The sequence below is a fragment of the Lagenorhynchus albirostris genome, chromosome X, assembly GCF_949774975.1.
Source record: "Lagenorhynchus albirostris chromosome X, mLagAlb1.1, whole genome shotgun sequence".
In the NCBI taxonomy this organism is placed as follows: domain Eukaryota; kingdom Metazoa; phylum Chordata; class Mammalia; order Artiodactyla; family Delphinidae; genus Lagenorhynchus; species Lagenorhynchus albirostris.
Genome location: NC_083116.1, coordinates 48,231,717 through 48,247,644, shown reverse-complemented (window position 1 = coordinate 48,247,644; position 15,928 = coordinate 48,231,717). Strand labels below are relative to the sequence as shown.

The 15,928-nt window shown below is 36.3% G+C and overlaps 1 protein-coding gene across 2 annotated transcripts in view; it reads left to right on the top strand.

The window, feature by feature from the left end:
• The window catches only part of DIAPH2 (diaphanous related formin 2), a 786,790-nt gene that overhangs the window by 526,949 nt on the left and 243,913 nt on the right, over nt 1-15,928 (top strand). Inside the window, exon 25 of one of the 2 annotated variants that reach the window (XM_060138051.1) lies at nt 5,581-5,763. The exons of the other annotated variant lie outside the window; for it this stretch is intronic. Within the exon in view, the coding sequence (XP_059994034.1) occupies nt 5,581-5,603 (23 nt within the window). The 3' untranslated portion in view covers nt 5,604-5,763. Of the gene's footprint in view, nt 1-5,580; nt 5,764-15,928 lie in introns of those variants that run through there. 2 annotated transcript variants of the gene reach the window in all.

The window sequence follows — 15,928 nt, the reverse complement described above, 5'->3', positions numbered from 1 at the left end:
ACTTGTAATTAAAAACATATGAAAGAGCATACCCCTGATCTCTTAGGAAACCATCAGTCACCTGAAACATACAGTGACAACAGCACAGGATAGCAGATGTTGGTAGCTTATCACTGGATCTGGAACTCAGAATTGGAGTTATAGTCACAGGCATGGAAAAATCTGCACACACACGTGTGTGGGTGTAGTTTTGTTATATTGCAGTGCATGGAGAAAGAACAATAAAAAAAGGGGATTTTCAGTATTATATTTTGCCTTCTTTCATTCAGTTCCATGTTACTGCCTTCTTATCTGTTTTGAAGCTAAGCCGGATATAACAGAAGATTGTAGGCATTAGGAAATCATCAAATGCTAACAGAAATTTGTTGAAAGAGAATATGGTTCTAGTGGTGTGAAATTCACAAAACTAACGAGGGATTTTTCATCAAATGTTAATAAACATAGAAGTGGTAGAGATACCAAGAAAGAAAGAACATGAAATGCTTCAGTTATGAGCTAGTACTGGAAGTTTCTTACAGAAAGAGGAAAAATGTTCACTATTCCCTTTACTAACAACTTCTTTCAAGATAAAAATATAGATAATAGGCCAGATACCACTGTATAGTTATTTAAAAGGAGATTTCTATGTTGAGAATATGTTTTTGAAGCTGGTGCACATATGATTTTCATTCAGAAAACACAAATGAGAAAAGGTTTGTAATAAAAGATTTGACCCATGCCGTTGAATATAGTGAATTAACTCCATTATTTCCATTCTTCATTTCTGAGGCAGGTGGATGGATTTATCAGGATCTGTGAAACATTCTAGGGTGTGTGTTACACGTAACAGTTATCAAGTATACTCTCTAATTTATGATTTGGTCTATATGTGTATAGGCCTATGTATATGTTTGCAGATAACCTTCTGTTAACTCAGAACACATCACATGTGGAATATAATTTCTCCTCACTACACACTTATGAATTAGGTAGAAAGCAATTTTTCTTCTGACACATGAGTGGAAATAAAAGTAGCAGGTGTGGTAAGTAAAACAGCCAAGTAGCAGCAGCACAGGAAGTCACCTCCTCTTTTCCTTCCATTTCATTTTCCTTCTCCAATTACACATTATTGTTTTTTTTAATATATTTCCTCAAAGCTTCCCTCAAAGTAGTCATCAAATGTTATGTGTTTCAATTTGTATATATGCCTAATTTTAAGAATACTTCTGATTAGAACAGTCTAGGTCCATAAAAAGGAGAAACATTTGGGTGGTTACTCATTTCTTATAAGGTTACAGTGTAAGTTATACTTATAAACTTCCTTCAGGTATCTAACAGATGACTCAATACATAAGAAATTGAATGAGCTTACTTTTGGGGAAGAGAATTCTACAGTAGAAAATGAGCTACATCTGCATTTTAAAAATGCATTTAAAGTACCTCACCTACTATTGATGACATTTGTTCCAGTTCTTTTGTTTACCAGAGGCAGGGGAGGGTGATATTTACATACATGTTACAGAATTAGTAGCTTCCCCTTAACGATGGCTACTGCTGGGCCTTTGCCGTGGGTTAAGTTTGAGGTGTTCAGGTCATTTTATGATCTTGACCACAGCCAAGTTGACTGTCAAGGACTTAGATATTTGCTAATGCCATTTCACCAGATTGTTCTTTCAAAACCAGTTATTTTAATTCTTTTTTGTATTTCCCATGCCTTGTGTGTTTCTAGTTGAATAAAAATAAATAGAAAAGAAACGACTATTCAGTATTCCAAAGCAAGCAGGTTATGTGTGCATCACTTAGAGGGCTTTATGGGACTCAAGCAGAGAGACTGGCAGATTCATGACAGTCAGCTGAATACCTACCATTTGTTTCTTTCTAAAGGCAGTGGGAATGAATGATTCTGGTGCATGTGTCATGAATGTTGAGAAGCTCATCTCATGTTAAAGGAAAAAAAAACTCATTGGATGGCTCTAGAGAGCTATATAAGAAACCTAAGGATGCTATGCTCTACCTAAAACATGCTGGTCAGATCAGTGAGGGGAGAAAAGAAAAAAAATGTATTATATATACATACACACACATACATATATATATGGAATATAATATAATGAATATATATATAAGGAATGCAGTCTATATATATGAAATATAATATTTTACTATCCCTTTTAAGCTAAAATTGTCCAATATTGTGTAAGGTCACAAAAGTGTTTCCCATAGAAAGTTAAGGGTATGAAACTAGAACGTATTTAATTTGAATATGTATGTTATGCATATATATAGACACAAATGTATTTGACTTTATATTTAATATATTTGCATTTATAATCAATATCTTTATGTAATTATGCAATTATATATCCTTATGTGCATGTTATTACAAGCTTATGGAACCATCAACAATACCGTAAGTATATTGTTTCTTTTGATCTTTTATTCCATGAAACTTCAGGCAAACAGTCCATACCAGCTGCCACATTTCTATCTGTTAGTGCAATGCTGAGTATAGACAAGTAAGCACTTGATAGGTTGAATCACATATATTGACCTTCACCTACGTAGTTTAAGCAATGTGGCCTTCCTTTATCATAAAGTTGCAGTGATTTCCTGATACATTCCTTTGAAATTTCCATCCCTGACAGCTCACAAATCCCTCTCATACTTTGACAGCGTTATACTCTGTTAAGAAAGGAAAGCAGGAGATATACTTTGTATTTCAAATATATTAGGTTGACATGTTGGCTGTGGTCAAACTTTATTAAAGGTGAGGGGAAGTAAATGTAGAAAGAAAAATTAACAAGCGGAGAATAAGGTGGCTTGGGAAGGGGGAGTCCGGTTGGTAGCCCGTGGGAGGAAGGGAGCCTAGCCATCAGCACGTTTCCATGGGAAGGCGGTGTTCACTGAGTTTTTTTCCTCCCATTATTGCAATCTCCCCTTTCAATAATCAGCCACACTAGATCCCAACAGTCACCCCATAGGGTTGGTTTTTGCTGATTTTATATCTATAGATCCAGATATTTTATATATATATATATAATCACAGCACAAAAACTGATAATATGAGGGTTATAAGAATAACTTGCTTTTTCATGATACATTTAAATTTCTTTTATTCCATATATGCACATGGAATATATGTATATATACATACTCATGTATCTATGTATATAGATGTGTATTTATATTATATACTACGATAGGGAGTGGCATAATTATGCATTCCAGACTCCCAAGCAAACATTTATGGAAAGCTCACTCTAGGGACATTTCTTCCTTCACATCACACTACTTGCCCCTTTTTTTTGGGGGGGGGGTATGCGGGCCTCTCACTGTTGTGGCCTCTCCCGTTGCGGAGCACAGGCTCCAGACACGCAGGCTCAGCGGCCATGGCTCACGGGCCCAGCCACTCCGCAGCATGTGGGATCTTCCCGGACCGGGGCACGAACCCGTATCCCCTGCATTGGCAGGCAGACTCTCAACCACTGCGCCACCAGGGAAGCCCTCCTTGCCCCTTTTTTGAAGCAGTGCCTGTTTTTCTTCTTTTTTATTTTTTATTTCCCAGAATGTTCTAGTTCTTCTGAAATGTTAGTCTTCTCAGCATTGAAGCTGGGACCTTTACATACCAACAGCTGTTTTCAGGTCTGATTTGAACCAGGACTGGGGGGAGGGTGGTAAAAAAAGGAGGCTTTCTTATACCAAGTTCATATCAATAGCAACTTAATGCTTTGGCTTTTACTCCTATTTCTATGGAATTGAATTATTTGAAACTTTTTTGGCCATAAAGAAATCTGAATATATGGCCTCTTATATTTCTTTTCTGGACTTAAGTACTTGTTAAAGGTTACCTACTTTTAAAAGAGCTAGACCAAGTATAATAAAATATATACCTTTTTAACAGCATTCTTCAACTCTGCCTCATCTGGACTACTTCTGGAAATGACACGTTATAAAAAGACCAACCTATTTAAATGGTGGAGTGATTATGAATGTACTTACCATGGGGTCCTAAAATGCTGTTTCATACTCACTGTGGAGTTTAATAGGGAAAATGAATACTTGTGTCATAAAATCTTTCCCAAACAGGCACATTGAAAGACTTGGATCATACATTTAAAAACATATAGGGCTTCCCTGGTGGCGCAGTGGTTGAGAGTCCGCCTGCCGATGCAGGGTACACGGGTTCGTGCCCTGGTCCGGGAGGATCCCACATGCCACGGAGCGGCTGGGCCCGTGAGCCATGGCCTCTGGGCCTGCGGGTCCGGAGCCTGTGCTCCGCAACGGGAGAGGCCACAACAGTGAGAGGCCCGCGTACCGCAAAAAGCAAAAAAAATACAAAGGCATGTACAATGCATGTATTCAAACGGTCAGTTTATGATATTTGTATGTCATTATATCTCCTGTGATACTGAACAATAATTAAACATAAATATTTAGTATTTGACTCATTTTAAGCTCAAGTGAGCTTATACTAAAATCAATTTTCAAAAATTGGCGAGTTTAAAGTAGTTATGTTTGACCAAAAAAACGTCAAGACAGTCATTCCTGTCAAGGGTCAGGCAGTGCTTTTAAGATGCTACGGATCAGGCACACTCAGTGTGATGTATACTCGTGACACACTAAAAGCATCCTTGGCAGGAATGATATCATTTGGCAGAGTTATTTTAATGGCCTGTGACCCTGTTTCTATGTCTTTGTTACCAATTACCTTGACTATGTTTTATAAATTTGCTCTGGATTTTGGATTTTGGCAACTCCCTCATTCTATTCTCAGTGTCTCATAGCGACCTGCAATTATCTCCTCATTGCCTCCTGATATTTGCCACCGCCAATCTCTTGGAGCATGAAACAAACCTACTGTCATTTTATTGAGTTTTAGCACTGCTCCTAACCAATCCTTTATCATGCTAGCAGTATCTCTATTGCTGTTTCTTATCAAATTAATAGGTGAACCGGATATTTGCATGTTTAATCACATAAAGAAAATATCCGTATAGTACAAAAATGTTACCAGTTGTATAGTATAGATGCCATATAACAAATGTCTACGGGGTTCATTTGAAATTCTTTAACACTGTGAACAGAATATAAACCCAAGTTAGGGTGAAAGCTACTCTTTCCGCAAGCACTTATGGACATCTTTTAAGATTGTCCAGGACAAGTTTGTAACAATGATAATGATACAATGTAATAACGATGATGGTGGTAACAGCTCACATTTATTGAGTTTTTAGCATATGTCAGAGCTGTTCTAAATATTTTACATGAATTTATTTAATCCTTACACCAACCTTATGAAGTTAGAACCATTACCGTCCCATTTTATGGGTGAGAAAACTGAGCAGTAACATGCCCAAAGTTATAAAGCTAGGAAGTGTAAGAGCCAGAACTTGACCCCTATTTTTTTCAGTCATCAAATTGAGATAGTAAGAGTTGTCTTACTTTCTGCTTAGTATCTGATTAATAAACTTCAAGGAGCTACACAAAGATAATACTTTCAGTAAGTGTTGCTTACCAGTCACTACCCATATATTTAGTAGACAAAACCCATATGCAGCTGTGATTGCTCCCTACTGAAATTCTTGTTTTACTTTTTGAAAGGAAGAACTCTGCCACCAGCGTGAATCATCAGGGAAATAAAAAGAATTCTGGTGTCTTTCACTAGAAATATTCTTTCTATCCATCCATCCATCCAGAACTTATTGTGCGACCAACACTGTCAGAGGTGATAGGAAAATAATAGTAAACAAGACATGGGTCCTGTTTTCAAAAAACTTAATCGAACTCAAGAAGAGAATAGAAACCCATTTATCTTTGATGATTATATATTCACCTTCCTGAAGGCAGATTAACTTTCAAGGAGTCGACCAGTTCTGTGATTCAGATTGTAAGAATAAATTTTCCTTCAAAATTGAATTTAATTTGCTTAATTTGTTTCAGTCTGTTTTCAGATTAGTTTGGGTCTAATTAATGCATTAGTTACTATTAGATAAGGGTTGCTTTTCTCTGTTAGCTACTTTAGCCAAAGAGGACTGTTTAACACAATTCTATATCAATTTAATGTGCAGAATAGTCTATTTTCTGTGGAAATATATATTTAGAGAGGAATGTGTGGCATCTCTGAGTGTTTAAAGATAATAAAATATTCTAACAAATGTTCTTACAAAAAATATCTTTGAGTAGGATTCTCATTCTGTTGGCCCAGAATTAAGTGGAATATTATGTAAGCCTTTGCATTATTTTAATTTCTGTCTTATTTATTTTTTAAACAGCATTAAGGAAACGAAAGGATGTTTTTAATATCCCCTCTCTCAAGAATCTAAGACATTGATCAGTTCTTGTTGTCTCTATTTTTAAGTCCCATCCCCCTGAGTCTTTGTTCATAGACAATGTTTATAGAATTATATGGTCTTTATTTGCATTTATTATTCTTAATATTTTTAAAGCACAATATTCTTTCTTTGTTTCTACATTTTCCTTATAATTATTTTTATTATGTGATCAACTCAAATTGCTGTGTTTAACTTCATTAAATCAGTATCATGCTATGAGACACAAGGACTTCTAAGTTTTCACTATTAAAAATAGCTGTATAATTTCTCTCTTTAACTATATATGCCTTTCCTTGATTTGATTATTTCCTTTAAATGTGCCAAGATCTGTAAACATTTTTCTGGTCTGGAATTTTCTAGAAAAATTATCTTCCAGGAAGATTATATCAACCATCAGGAATAAATAAATATGAGTTTCACCACAGCCTCAAAAACAGTAATTTTTATCTATTTTGTTTATATTACTCCTGTTTTCAAAGAGAGATTGAGACAGCTGTGAAAAGAAATAAATTCAATAAAAGTATAAAAATAAAAATGAAACTTTTCAAGAATTGTGCCAATAAATATACAGTCATAATCTCTTTTGTTGTAATTTAAATTCCTGTGGCTGTGAATGAAAGAGAGTATTTTCCCATCTTTAAAATTAACTTTATCACTTCTTTTCTGCTTTGTCCATTTATTGACTGAGATCAAGTATTTTGCTCTTTATTTTCTATGAATTCTTTACATAACATGTATTCGCTCTAAATGTTTCCTCATTCTCTAATTATCATTATATGATTATAATTTTCAAAAATCTTATCAAGAATTGTAACTATGACTTAGTATATTTGTATTTGCAAATACTAAAATACTTTAAAATTATTTTCACTTAATTTTTAAGTGAAATATCTTGTTGATTTGGAATCATAGATGCCAAATGAGTTTGTAGGTCTATCACAACTGCTATTATAGGCTAAGTGCATCCTTTTGTTAGGACCGCTTATTATCTTCCTTTTGATATGATTTGGACAAAAATCTCTTCTTAACTAGGACGGCTCTTTAGTATTTCATTTAGACATGCTACACCTAACTCACTTTCATTTCTGTTATAGGAAAATTGTACTATTTTCTACTTTACCTTTCCAGCATTGTATTTGTCCTGGCTTTGTTCATTTTGGAGTTTCACAGACACTGTCTACTTTATGTGGTTATGACAATGATGAGACACTGACTTATGGAATTAACATAGACACGTGCAAACTATTTTATGGTACTGACATAACAAGAAACCAGTTCCGGGCCATGATTGAGACCAGGAGCTACCGAGGTTCAAGAGTTTCTATTCCACAGAGTGCCATTTTGTCTCAAATGATTGATGACATTTTCCTGCCCTATTCTCCACAGATTATGAGAACACTGTTGCGGTCTAGAGCTTCTGTAGGTACCCGCTTCATTAAGCATGATCCCAAAATGTCATTTAATTTATTTCTTAGATTGAATGTCTCATTAAGCTCTGATGAGGCCAGGAGCTACTTTGGGCTGCACTTGTTATGAAGCACTCTTATCTTAAAATTTTGTTCTGTCCCTCTTGGCAAAGGAAATGGACAAGACAGTGAAATCAATGCACAGTGCACTTTATCTTTGACAAACTGAAATATTGTTTTGCTAAAATAGGCCCATGGGATAGAGAGATTAAAATCACACATAAAGTAGATCAGCATAAAGAGTGACTACAAATTTATGTATTATTGGGCATTATTCTATTTTGCTTCAATTCCATTTTGCCTTATTTGGACAAACAGAACATATCTACTTAATTAAACAACACACTGACAGTCCTCCTCTTCCCCAGCCTCATTTAAAAGGTAATGTTCTCATTTCTTGATTACGCAAGGTGAGTTGAGGGTAAGGGTTTTATTGTTTTTGTTTTTGCGGTACGCGGGCCTCTCACTGTTGTGGCCTCTCCCGCTACGGAGCACAGGCTCCGGACGCGCAGGCTCAGCGTCCATGGCCCACAGGCCCAGCCGCTCCGCGGCATGTGGGATCTTCCTGGACCGGGGCACAAACCCGTGTACCCTGCATCGGCAGGCGGACTCTCAACCACTGCGCCACCAGGGAAGCCCGAGGGTAAGGGTTTTATTCTATCCATTTTCAGTAAAAGGGCTATCTCAATGGTTGTTTTTCTTATCTTAGGAACAGATAAGACAAAACAAAACAACTTTGTAACAATTATATTTCCCCCTTATATTCCATTGTAGAGTCAGGGGCATGGTCATTGGTTGGTATGAATGAAAGGCGGAGAAAGGAGATGAATCCTCCCATAGACTAAATTGAAAACACTTTGTGAGAAAGGAATGAAGATGTTGGCCAGCCCTGGATCATGCTGGCCATTGGAGGACAAGTTGTGAATGCTTCCTTAGGGTTGGAATCACCATCTAGCAGCTGATTTTTCTTTCCTGATTCTTACGTCCCACCACCCAGCCACTGCCATACGGCACCCTCATAACAGGAGTTCCACCCCTGTGTACCGTTTCCCTGACCCAACGCCAGAATTTGTAGAACTCTGCTCTTCAGGCTTTCCTCTGAGTCTTTATGCAGCATATTAGAGAGCTGCTCTGCCATCTAACATTTTGTAAATAAGTAGTGTCATCTAGCATATTGTGCACTGTTGCCTAAAGTGTCTTGGGTTTGAAGCTTTTCACTCTGTAAACCGTGTCAGTTTGCTACCTAATCAATTTGAAATTTGGAAAACTTGCCCTTGTGTATAGGGATAGCAGCAGTCTTTTAGTGTAAAACAATAACTTTAACTTGAAAAAATAGCAAACCAGAGACCCATAAATACATAGAACAACTGGCCTAAAGGATTATCAGTCAACCTCCATGTTTGGTAAAAGGGCAAGAAAAGAAAATCTGGGACCGTTTCAATACGTATTTTAATAGTATCTTGGGATTCTACCATTCCATGGAATGATGAATTTTAGTTCTAAAATCCATAAGCATTATTCATGTGACCTGAAATAACATGGTATACCCATATTTATTCTGTCTTCTACTGAGTAAAAAAATATCCCTTATTAGCCTCAAAAATGCCACTTGAATTAACATTGTGAACTCTAGTTAGGAGTAGGTAAAATTGTCAGAAGATGAGTGGAGAGTATGACAAGTATTTAATGAAAGTCATTAGTCTGCATTTTAGGGCATTTAAAGATAAAGATCTTGACTCACTATTTTGTAGGTTATTCAAGAAAAAGTATGTTAGAGCCTTTGGTTTGGGTTTTTGCTTAAATCATCAGATGCATGGCTAAGGAGGCCTAATTTTGGTATCATCTTATTTAAAAAGTCTAGGTTTTTAAAATTGTATTAATTTTAAGGTAGCCTCAGTCAAGATCCTATTTTCCTCTTTCTCAAAATAAAATAAACTGTGTGGTATTAAATAATAGGAATTCTGTTTTGGTTTTGTTCTTTAAATATTTATTCATTTATTTGTCTGTGCCGGGTCTTAGTTGCAGCAGCGGGATCTTCATTGTGGCATGTGGGATCTTCATTGCGGTGTGCAGGATCTTTAGTTGCAGCATGTGGGATCTTTTAGTTGCGGCATGCGGGATCTAGTTCCCTGACCAGAGATGGAACCTGGGTCCCCTGCATTGGGAGTGTGGAGTCTTAACCACTAGACCACCAGGGAAGTCCCTTTGTTTTTGTTTTTAATTAGGGTTATTAAAGAGGAAAGCGGTGTTTGGTAGGTGGATGAATCCACGGAATTTAGAGTCATGGAACCTGAGTTAGAGTCCTTGCTCTGCAAGTGACTAGTTGTGTGGTATTAGGCGTGCTTGTAACTTCTCCCATTACTAGATTTCCCTAGTAAAATAAGTATAATTGTCATATTTGCTTCTTTGAGAGATAAAATTAAGTGAGATAATCTGCATAAAATGTGCTTTGTTCACTGCATACACCGGAGCATCTGTGATTTATTACCTTTTATAACTTTTGAAGTTTGTAAAAAGTCATTGGTTAAATAGTTGAAAGGTAGGCTTGGGTATTTTCATCATCATACAACCATTATTATGGTTAAGTTTGTCTGTATTTTGTAAAGGAATGGTTGAAATGTGTAGCAAATGCAGTTTGGGTTGTTGATGTTAAGAAATTTTTTTTTCTTTTTTTTTTTTTTTTTTGCGGTACGCGGGCCTCTCACTGTTGTGTCCTCTCCCGTTGCGGAGCACGGGCTCCGGACGCGCAGGCTCAGCGGCCATGGCTCACAGGCCCAGCCGCTCCTCAGCATGTGGGATCTTCCCGGACCAGGGCTCGAACCTGCATCCCCTGCATTGGCAGGCAGATTCTTAACCACTGCACCACCAGGGAAGCCCCAAGAAATTTTTAAAAATTGGAATTCACATGAAATTTTGATAATAGGTCAATGTTATTTTCTCTATAGAAATTACCTTCATTATCAAGAAAGGGATTGCACATGTTTTTCTTGTTGGAGTGTATGAACTTTAAGAAGGCAACCTGAGACTATTTACTAAGATATGAGATGAAAATGTGTTAAAATAATGAAATAATAGACATATATCAGGCTCTAACTTCAGTTGAAAACAGATCACGTTTAGATTTCTCCAAACCAAAGGAGAAAAGATTGTTTTTTCTTCGGTTTTCCCCTCTTTCTATGCTACTCATCATATTCTCTTAAGACTGCTTCTGTTTTCACTTGTTCTCAAGATTAAGAAAAGCATTTTCGTTGAAATGTTAAAATATGCACACCGTGTGCATTATGGTTTTAATATCATAAGACTAACTTCTACGTCAGTTCTCTCATTTCCTATCAAATTGCTGTCAGTTACCGAAGCCATCTAAATACTACGACATGATACGTTTTAGAATTTTGCTTTGCATTATCAGGTGCTAGGATGCAGCAAATATTGGTTTGTATCTTTAAAAATGTTTCCAGTAACTCTTAACTATATTAAATATTAGTGAAGGGCTGAATGTACTACTTGGGCAATATGCAAATGCACTCGATTTACTGTAGAGAAGCATTTTGTTAAAGTGGTTATATTTTCATTTTCACTAATTCATTCAATAAACAGTTATTAAATATCTGTATATCAGAAACTGTGAGGATACAAAGATAAATACAGTGTAGCATCTGCCATCCAGAGTCCCACACTGTAAAAAAAACAGATAATCTAAGCATGTAAATTACAGTACAGCATGTTAACATATACTGTACCAATATCAACCTCAGTGCTTTGGAGTACAGTAGACGTAACAAGCAACTGTCTGTTGGAGTCCAGGAAAGCTTTACTGAGCAACTGGCTTTTGATCTTGATCTCAGAGGACAAGTGCGAGATTACTCCGTAAAAAGAAAGGAGTATAAGAGCATAGAATTTTACGTGCAGAGAAATGGGGTCATGAAAGGATCTAATATCCAGAGACTAAGGAGTAGCTAATTGTAGGAGCATAGAATGAAATGTATGCTATTCAATACTTGATAACTAAAAGGCCAATCTTCTATTCTGACATTCCACAGGCCAAACCATATTAATCGTAGAATTTGAATATATCATGTTTTCACTGAAAAGTGAGAACAAAAAGTATTTATTGTGTGTGCATGGTGTTAAAAATTGTAATGTCTTCATATTTATGATTTTCCTAGAAACGGCTTTCTTAAAAAAAAAATCCTAAATTTTTATGCCTATTATAAACTTGGGTATTGGTTTTCTATTTTTCTTGCGTTATTCAAGTTTCTTTCTATAATAACAAGGACAATTTAGATAAGACATGATTAACTTGGTCAAATTTTTGGTCATGAAAATGACAGAGTTGGTTTAACCTATTATAATCTGCTCAAAAACAAATCTCTGATATGCAACTTCCATATAGCATGCAATCTAGATGAATAGGTTTAGGTTTTGTTTTTTTAATTTTTATTTATTTATTTCTGGCTGCATTGGGTCTTCGTTACTGCACGGGCTTTCTCTAGTTGCGATGCGAGGGGGCTGTTCTTCGTGGCGGTGCGTGGGCTTCTCATTGTGGTGGCTTCTCTTGTTGTGGAGCATGGGCTCTAGGCACGCGGGCTTCAGTAGTTGTGGCACGCGGGCTCAGTAGTTGTGGCACATGGGCTTAGTTGCTCCGGGGCATATGGGATCTTCCTGGACCAGGGCTCGACCCCATGTCCCCTGCATTGGCAGGCAGATTCTTAACCACTGCACCACCAGGGAAGTCCCTAGGTTTTGTTTTTAATAACAACTTGCATAAAGGAAATTTAATGATCTCATTAAATCTGCCTGCTGAGAGACAGGGGCCAACTGGTCTTCCTCTCAGGTTTCTTGTAATATAGTTTTCTTGGATATTAGGTGGTTTTGTTTCATTGAATCTCAGCAGTTGATTGCTTTAAAAGCCTTTTACTGAGTTGGGTCAACATTCCACCTTGAGGAGATATTTCTTTCCAGTCATGTAAGAATTCAACTATTACTAACAGTGATATGAGTCATTCATGTATACTAAGAGGGAAATAGGTTCCAGTTGTTAAAAAACCTGTTAATTTCTAGTTCTAACTGTGGGTAGCTCTGTGAAGTGAATCATATCACTGCCTGTGGAAAAGAGAAAAGGGAATCAAGTTCTTAGCTCACCATCAGCCATATAATCATTGAAGATGAAGAAGGCTAAAGAGAGAAATCCTCCACTGGGTGTTCTGTCATTCATCCAGTAGGCCTTTGTGTGCCTTTTTAGCCATGAGATTATACATTAAGGGACTGCAAGGTGATGTGTGAAACCCCATATTTTATATTAAAATCTGTTAGATATATAATGTGGGTTTATCTGCTTGTGCTATTAAACAGCTGCTACCTTCTGCTGACTAAGTTAGATTTCCATAATGGGAAAAAAATATATTTACCTATATAGATACACATGCATATGTACATATGGCTCATACATTTATATAGAACACGTATATCTTATTGACAGTGAGGAAAAATTGTAGTTTATTTTCATTTGTAGTTCACATGCTTAAAATATTTTGTTCCTAAAGATACAAGTATGAAATTGATCTAATAGGTTCAACAATCAAATCTTGAGACCAAAGTTATCCTATTTTGTATTATTGTGTAGTGATTAACCCCTTTCTCATAATATTAGAGACTTACTCACTGGACCTCATCTGTTGAAGGAATTTTTAACTAACATTTGGATCAGCCCAAGAACTGGTGGATTTACTTGTGAAACGTTATATTTAGTGTTTCTTAGCCAGGAATGTCATTATACCAATGCAGATACTATAAGGCCTCAATTAATGACTCTTCTGTGGGAAACCTCTATATATATATTTTTTTTACTTTTTATTTTTTCCAGCTTTATTGAGATGTAATTAACATATATTTGTGTTAGTTTAAGGTATACAATGTGTTGATTTGATCCACTTATATACTGCAATATGATCACCACCATAGATGTTAACTAACACCTCCAACACATCACATAATTACCATTTTATGTTTGTGTGTGGTGAGAACATTTAATATCTAGTCTTTTAGCAATTTTCAAGCATACAACACAGTATTGTTACTTATAATCACAAGGTTGTACATTAAATCCCCAGAACTTATTCATCTTCTCTATGTGGGTATTTGTACTCTTTGTCCAACATTTCCCCAATTCCCCCGCCCCCTTGCCCCTGGTAACCACCTTTCTACTCTCTAGCAAACACCTTTCAAAATGATGTTGACTATGTTAAAGATATTTTGTAATTATACAGAGGCCTGTCATGTGGGTTAGAGATAAAATTGTTAGCTCATTCAACACATTTCTCAAGAAAGCGACAAATGTTGATTAAGAGAACAAGTGGGGTAGGTAAGAAAGAAGAATCAGGTTGTGATGTCTGTATGACCCTGAGAGAAGAATTCCATGTTACAAATAAAATATACTATCCTTTGAGCTTCATCTCAAATGCTTTCTCATCAGTGGCAATACCTGCTCTGGAGGCAATGGTGTCTTCCTTTGAACAAACACTTTTCTTGTAATTCTTTTATAGAACTCATGATTTTCTGCCTTGAAGGGTATTTTGATTACTTGTTCTCAACTATTAGAATCTAAAATCAGAAAGGGGGGAGTGGGAACACGTGAGACAAAGACTTTTGCCATACCTAACACAATATTTCCCTCACATAATAAACACTTAATGAGAATGTGTGGAACTGAGTTTAATATTAATCAGTTTAACACAAGAAAATGTAGACTATAGCATGGGTTAAAGTCCAAGAGGCTAGGGACAAAAATCAAATAGAAAGAAATGTATTTGATGCAGGCCTTCCAAGCTCCCATAAAAAGCACCAGAGCCGTGCCCATCTCCTTCTCTATACCACTCACACTTACCAGTACAGAGGATCAAGACCACATTAAAAACTATGGTGTCGTGTCATCTCACTTCAAATTCTTGTGTCCTCAAGCCACACGGAAGAGATAAATAGTTTAAGTCACTCTCATACAAACTCTAGCTCCTACTTAATTCCTTCGGCCCCCTGCTTTGGAAGGCAGGAAATACACCTCTGTTCCTGGGTTTCTCATGGGCACTTACGCTGCCACCCTCATGGTCACACCCCAAAGTTGTTCTGTTTGCAGCTGCCATGTTCTGCTCTGTGTCCGCTGACTCAGGCACCACTGTCACCACACTCACCCCCCCAGCCACTTTCCTGAAAGCCACTGATCTCTCCCCACCCAGAGTGAAGGAGATGTTTTCCCATCATTTCATGCTTTCCCTTAACTAATCAAGTATTTGCTCATAATTTGACATGGGTGTTTAATTCATACTTCTCTGTTGTTGTTAATTCAATGGTGCCCACTTGACTTTTGCAAAAAGAAATTTAGGATTTCCAAAAAATTAGAGCTGAGGCATGCTCTAGGAATACAAAGGCTAGCACTCTTAATTTATGTTTTGAGAAGTTAAGGCAAGCTTTTCATGTGAGTTTGACATTTGAGCTTTTCATAATGATATGAAAAGCGCATATAATAAATTAGACTAATGATCTCAGTTATTGAAATATCTCACGTGTATATGTATTTTATTCCACTGGCTTTATCAGCTTTAGCTTTGTGACCAAGGAGGACAAATTAAATACTGCCTTCCAATACAAGAAAAAAGAAATCACGCCCAATATATTTTCTAATAAATTTTCTTATCTATGGGTTACTGTAACTCATACTTAAAACAATGTTATTTATTAAAGTCAGAATAGGATATCTTCTACTTCTTTCAAATAGACTTCTGGTAGGCAGTCTTCAGAGAAATTATTAAACTTTCATATAATGAGTATACAGTGAATATGTTCTGCATGTATGGAATTAGCAGTCTGGTCTAGGTTAAGCTGTACATGAAAAATATTGTTTCCTATGTTTAGCAGGTTCTTCTGAAAGCAAGCCATGGAGAAAGGTGCATAATTATTTCAATAGTAAAATTTAAAACTCTATGCTATAGTTTTTAATATTTTAGTGTTTTCCATGATAGGCAATTATCATAGGCAATATAATAATATATTATTTAACTATCTTGTCTTATAGGATACCAAATGGGAATATTACATGTAAATAGTTTGCTTATTGATTCTTTGAAATAAAATTTGGGATTTTTTAATTGTCATTAAGTC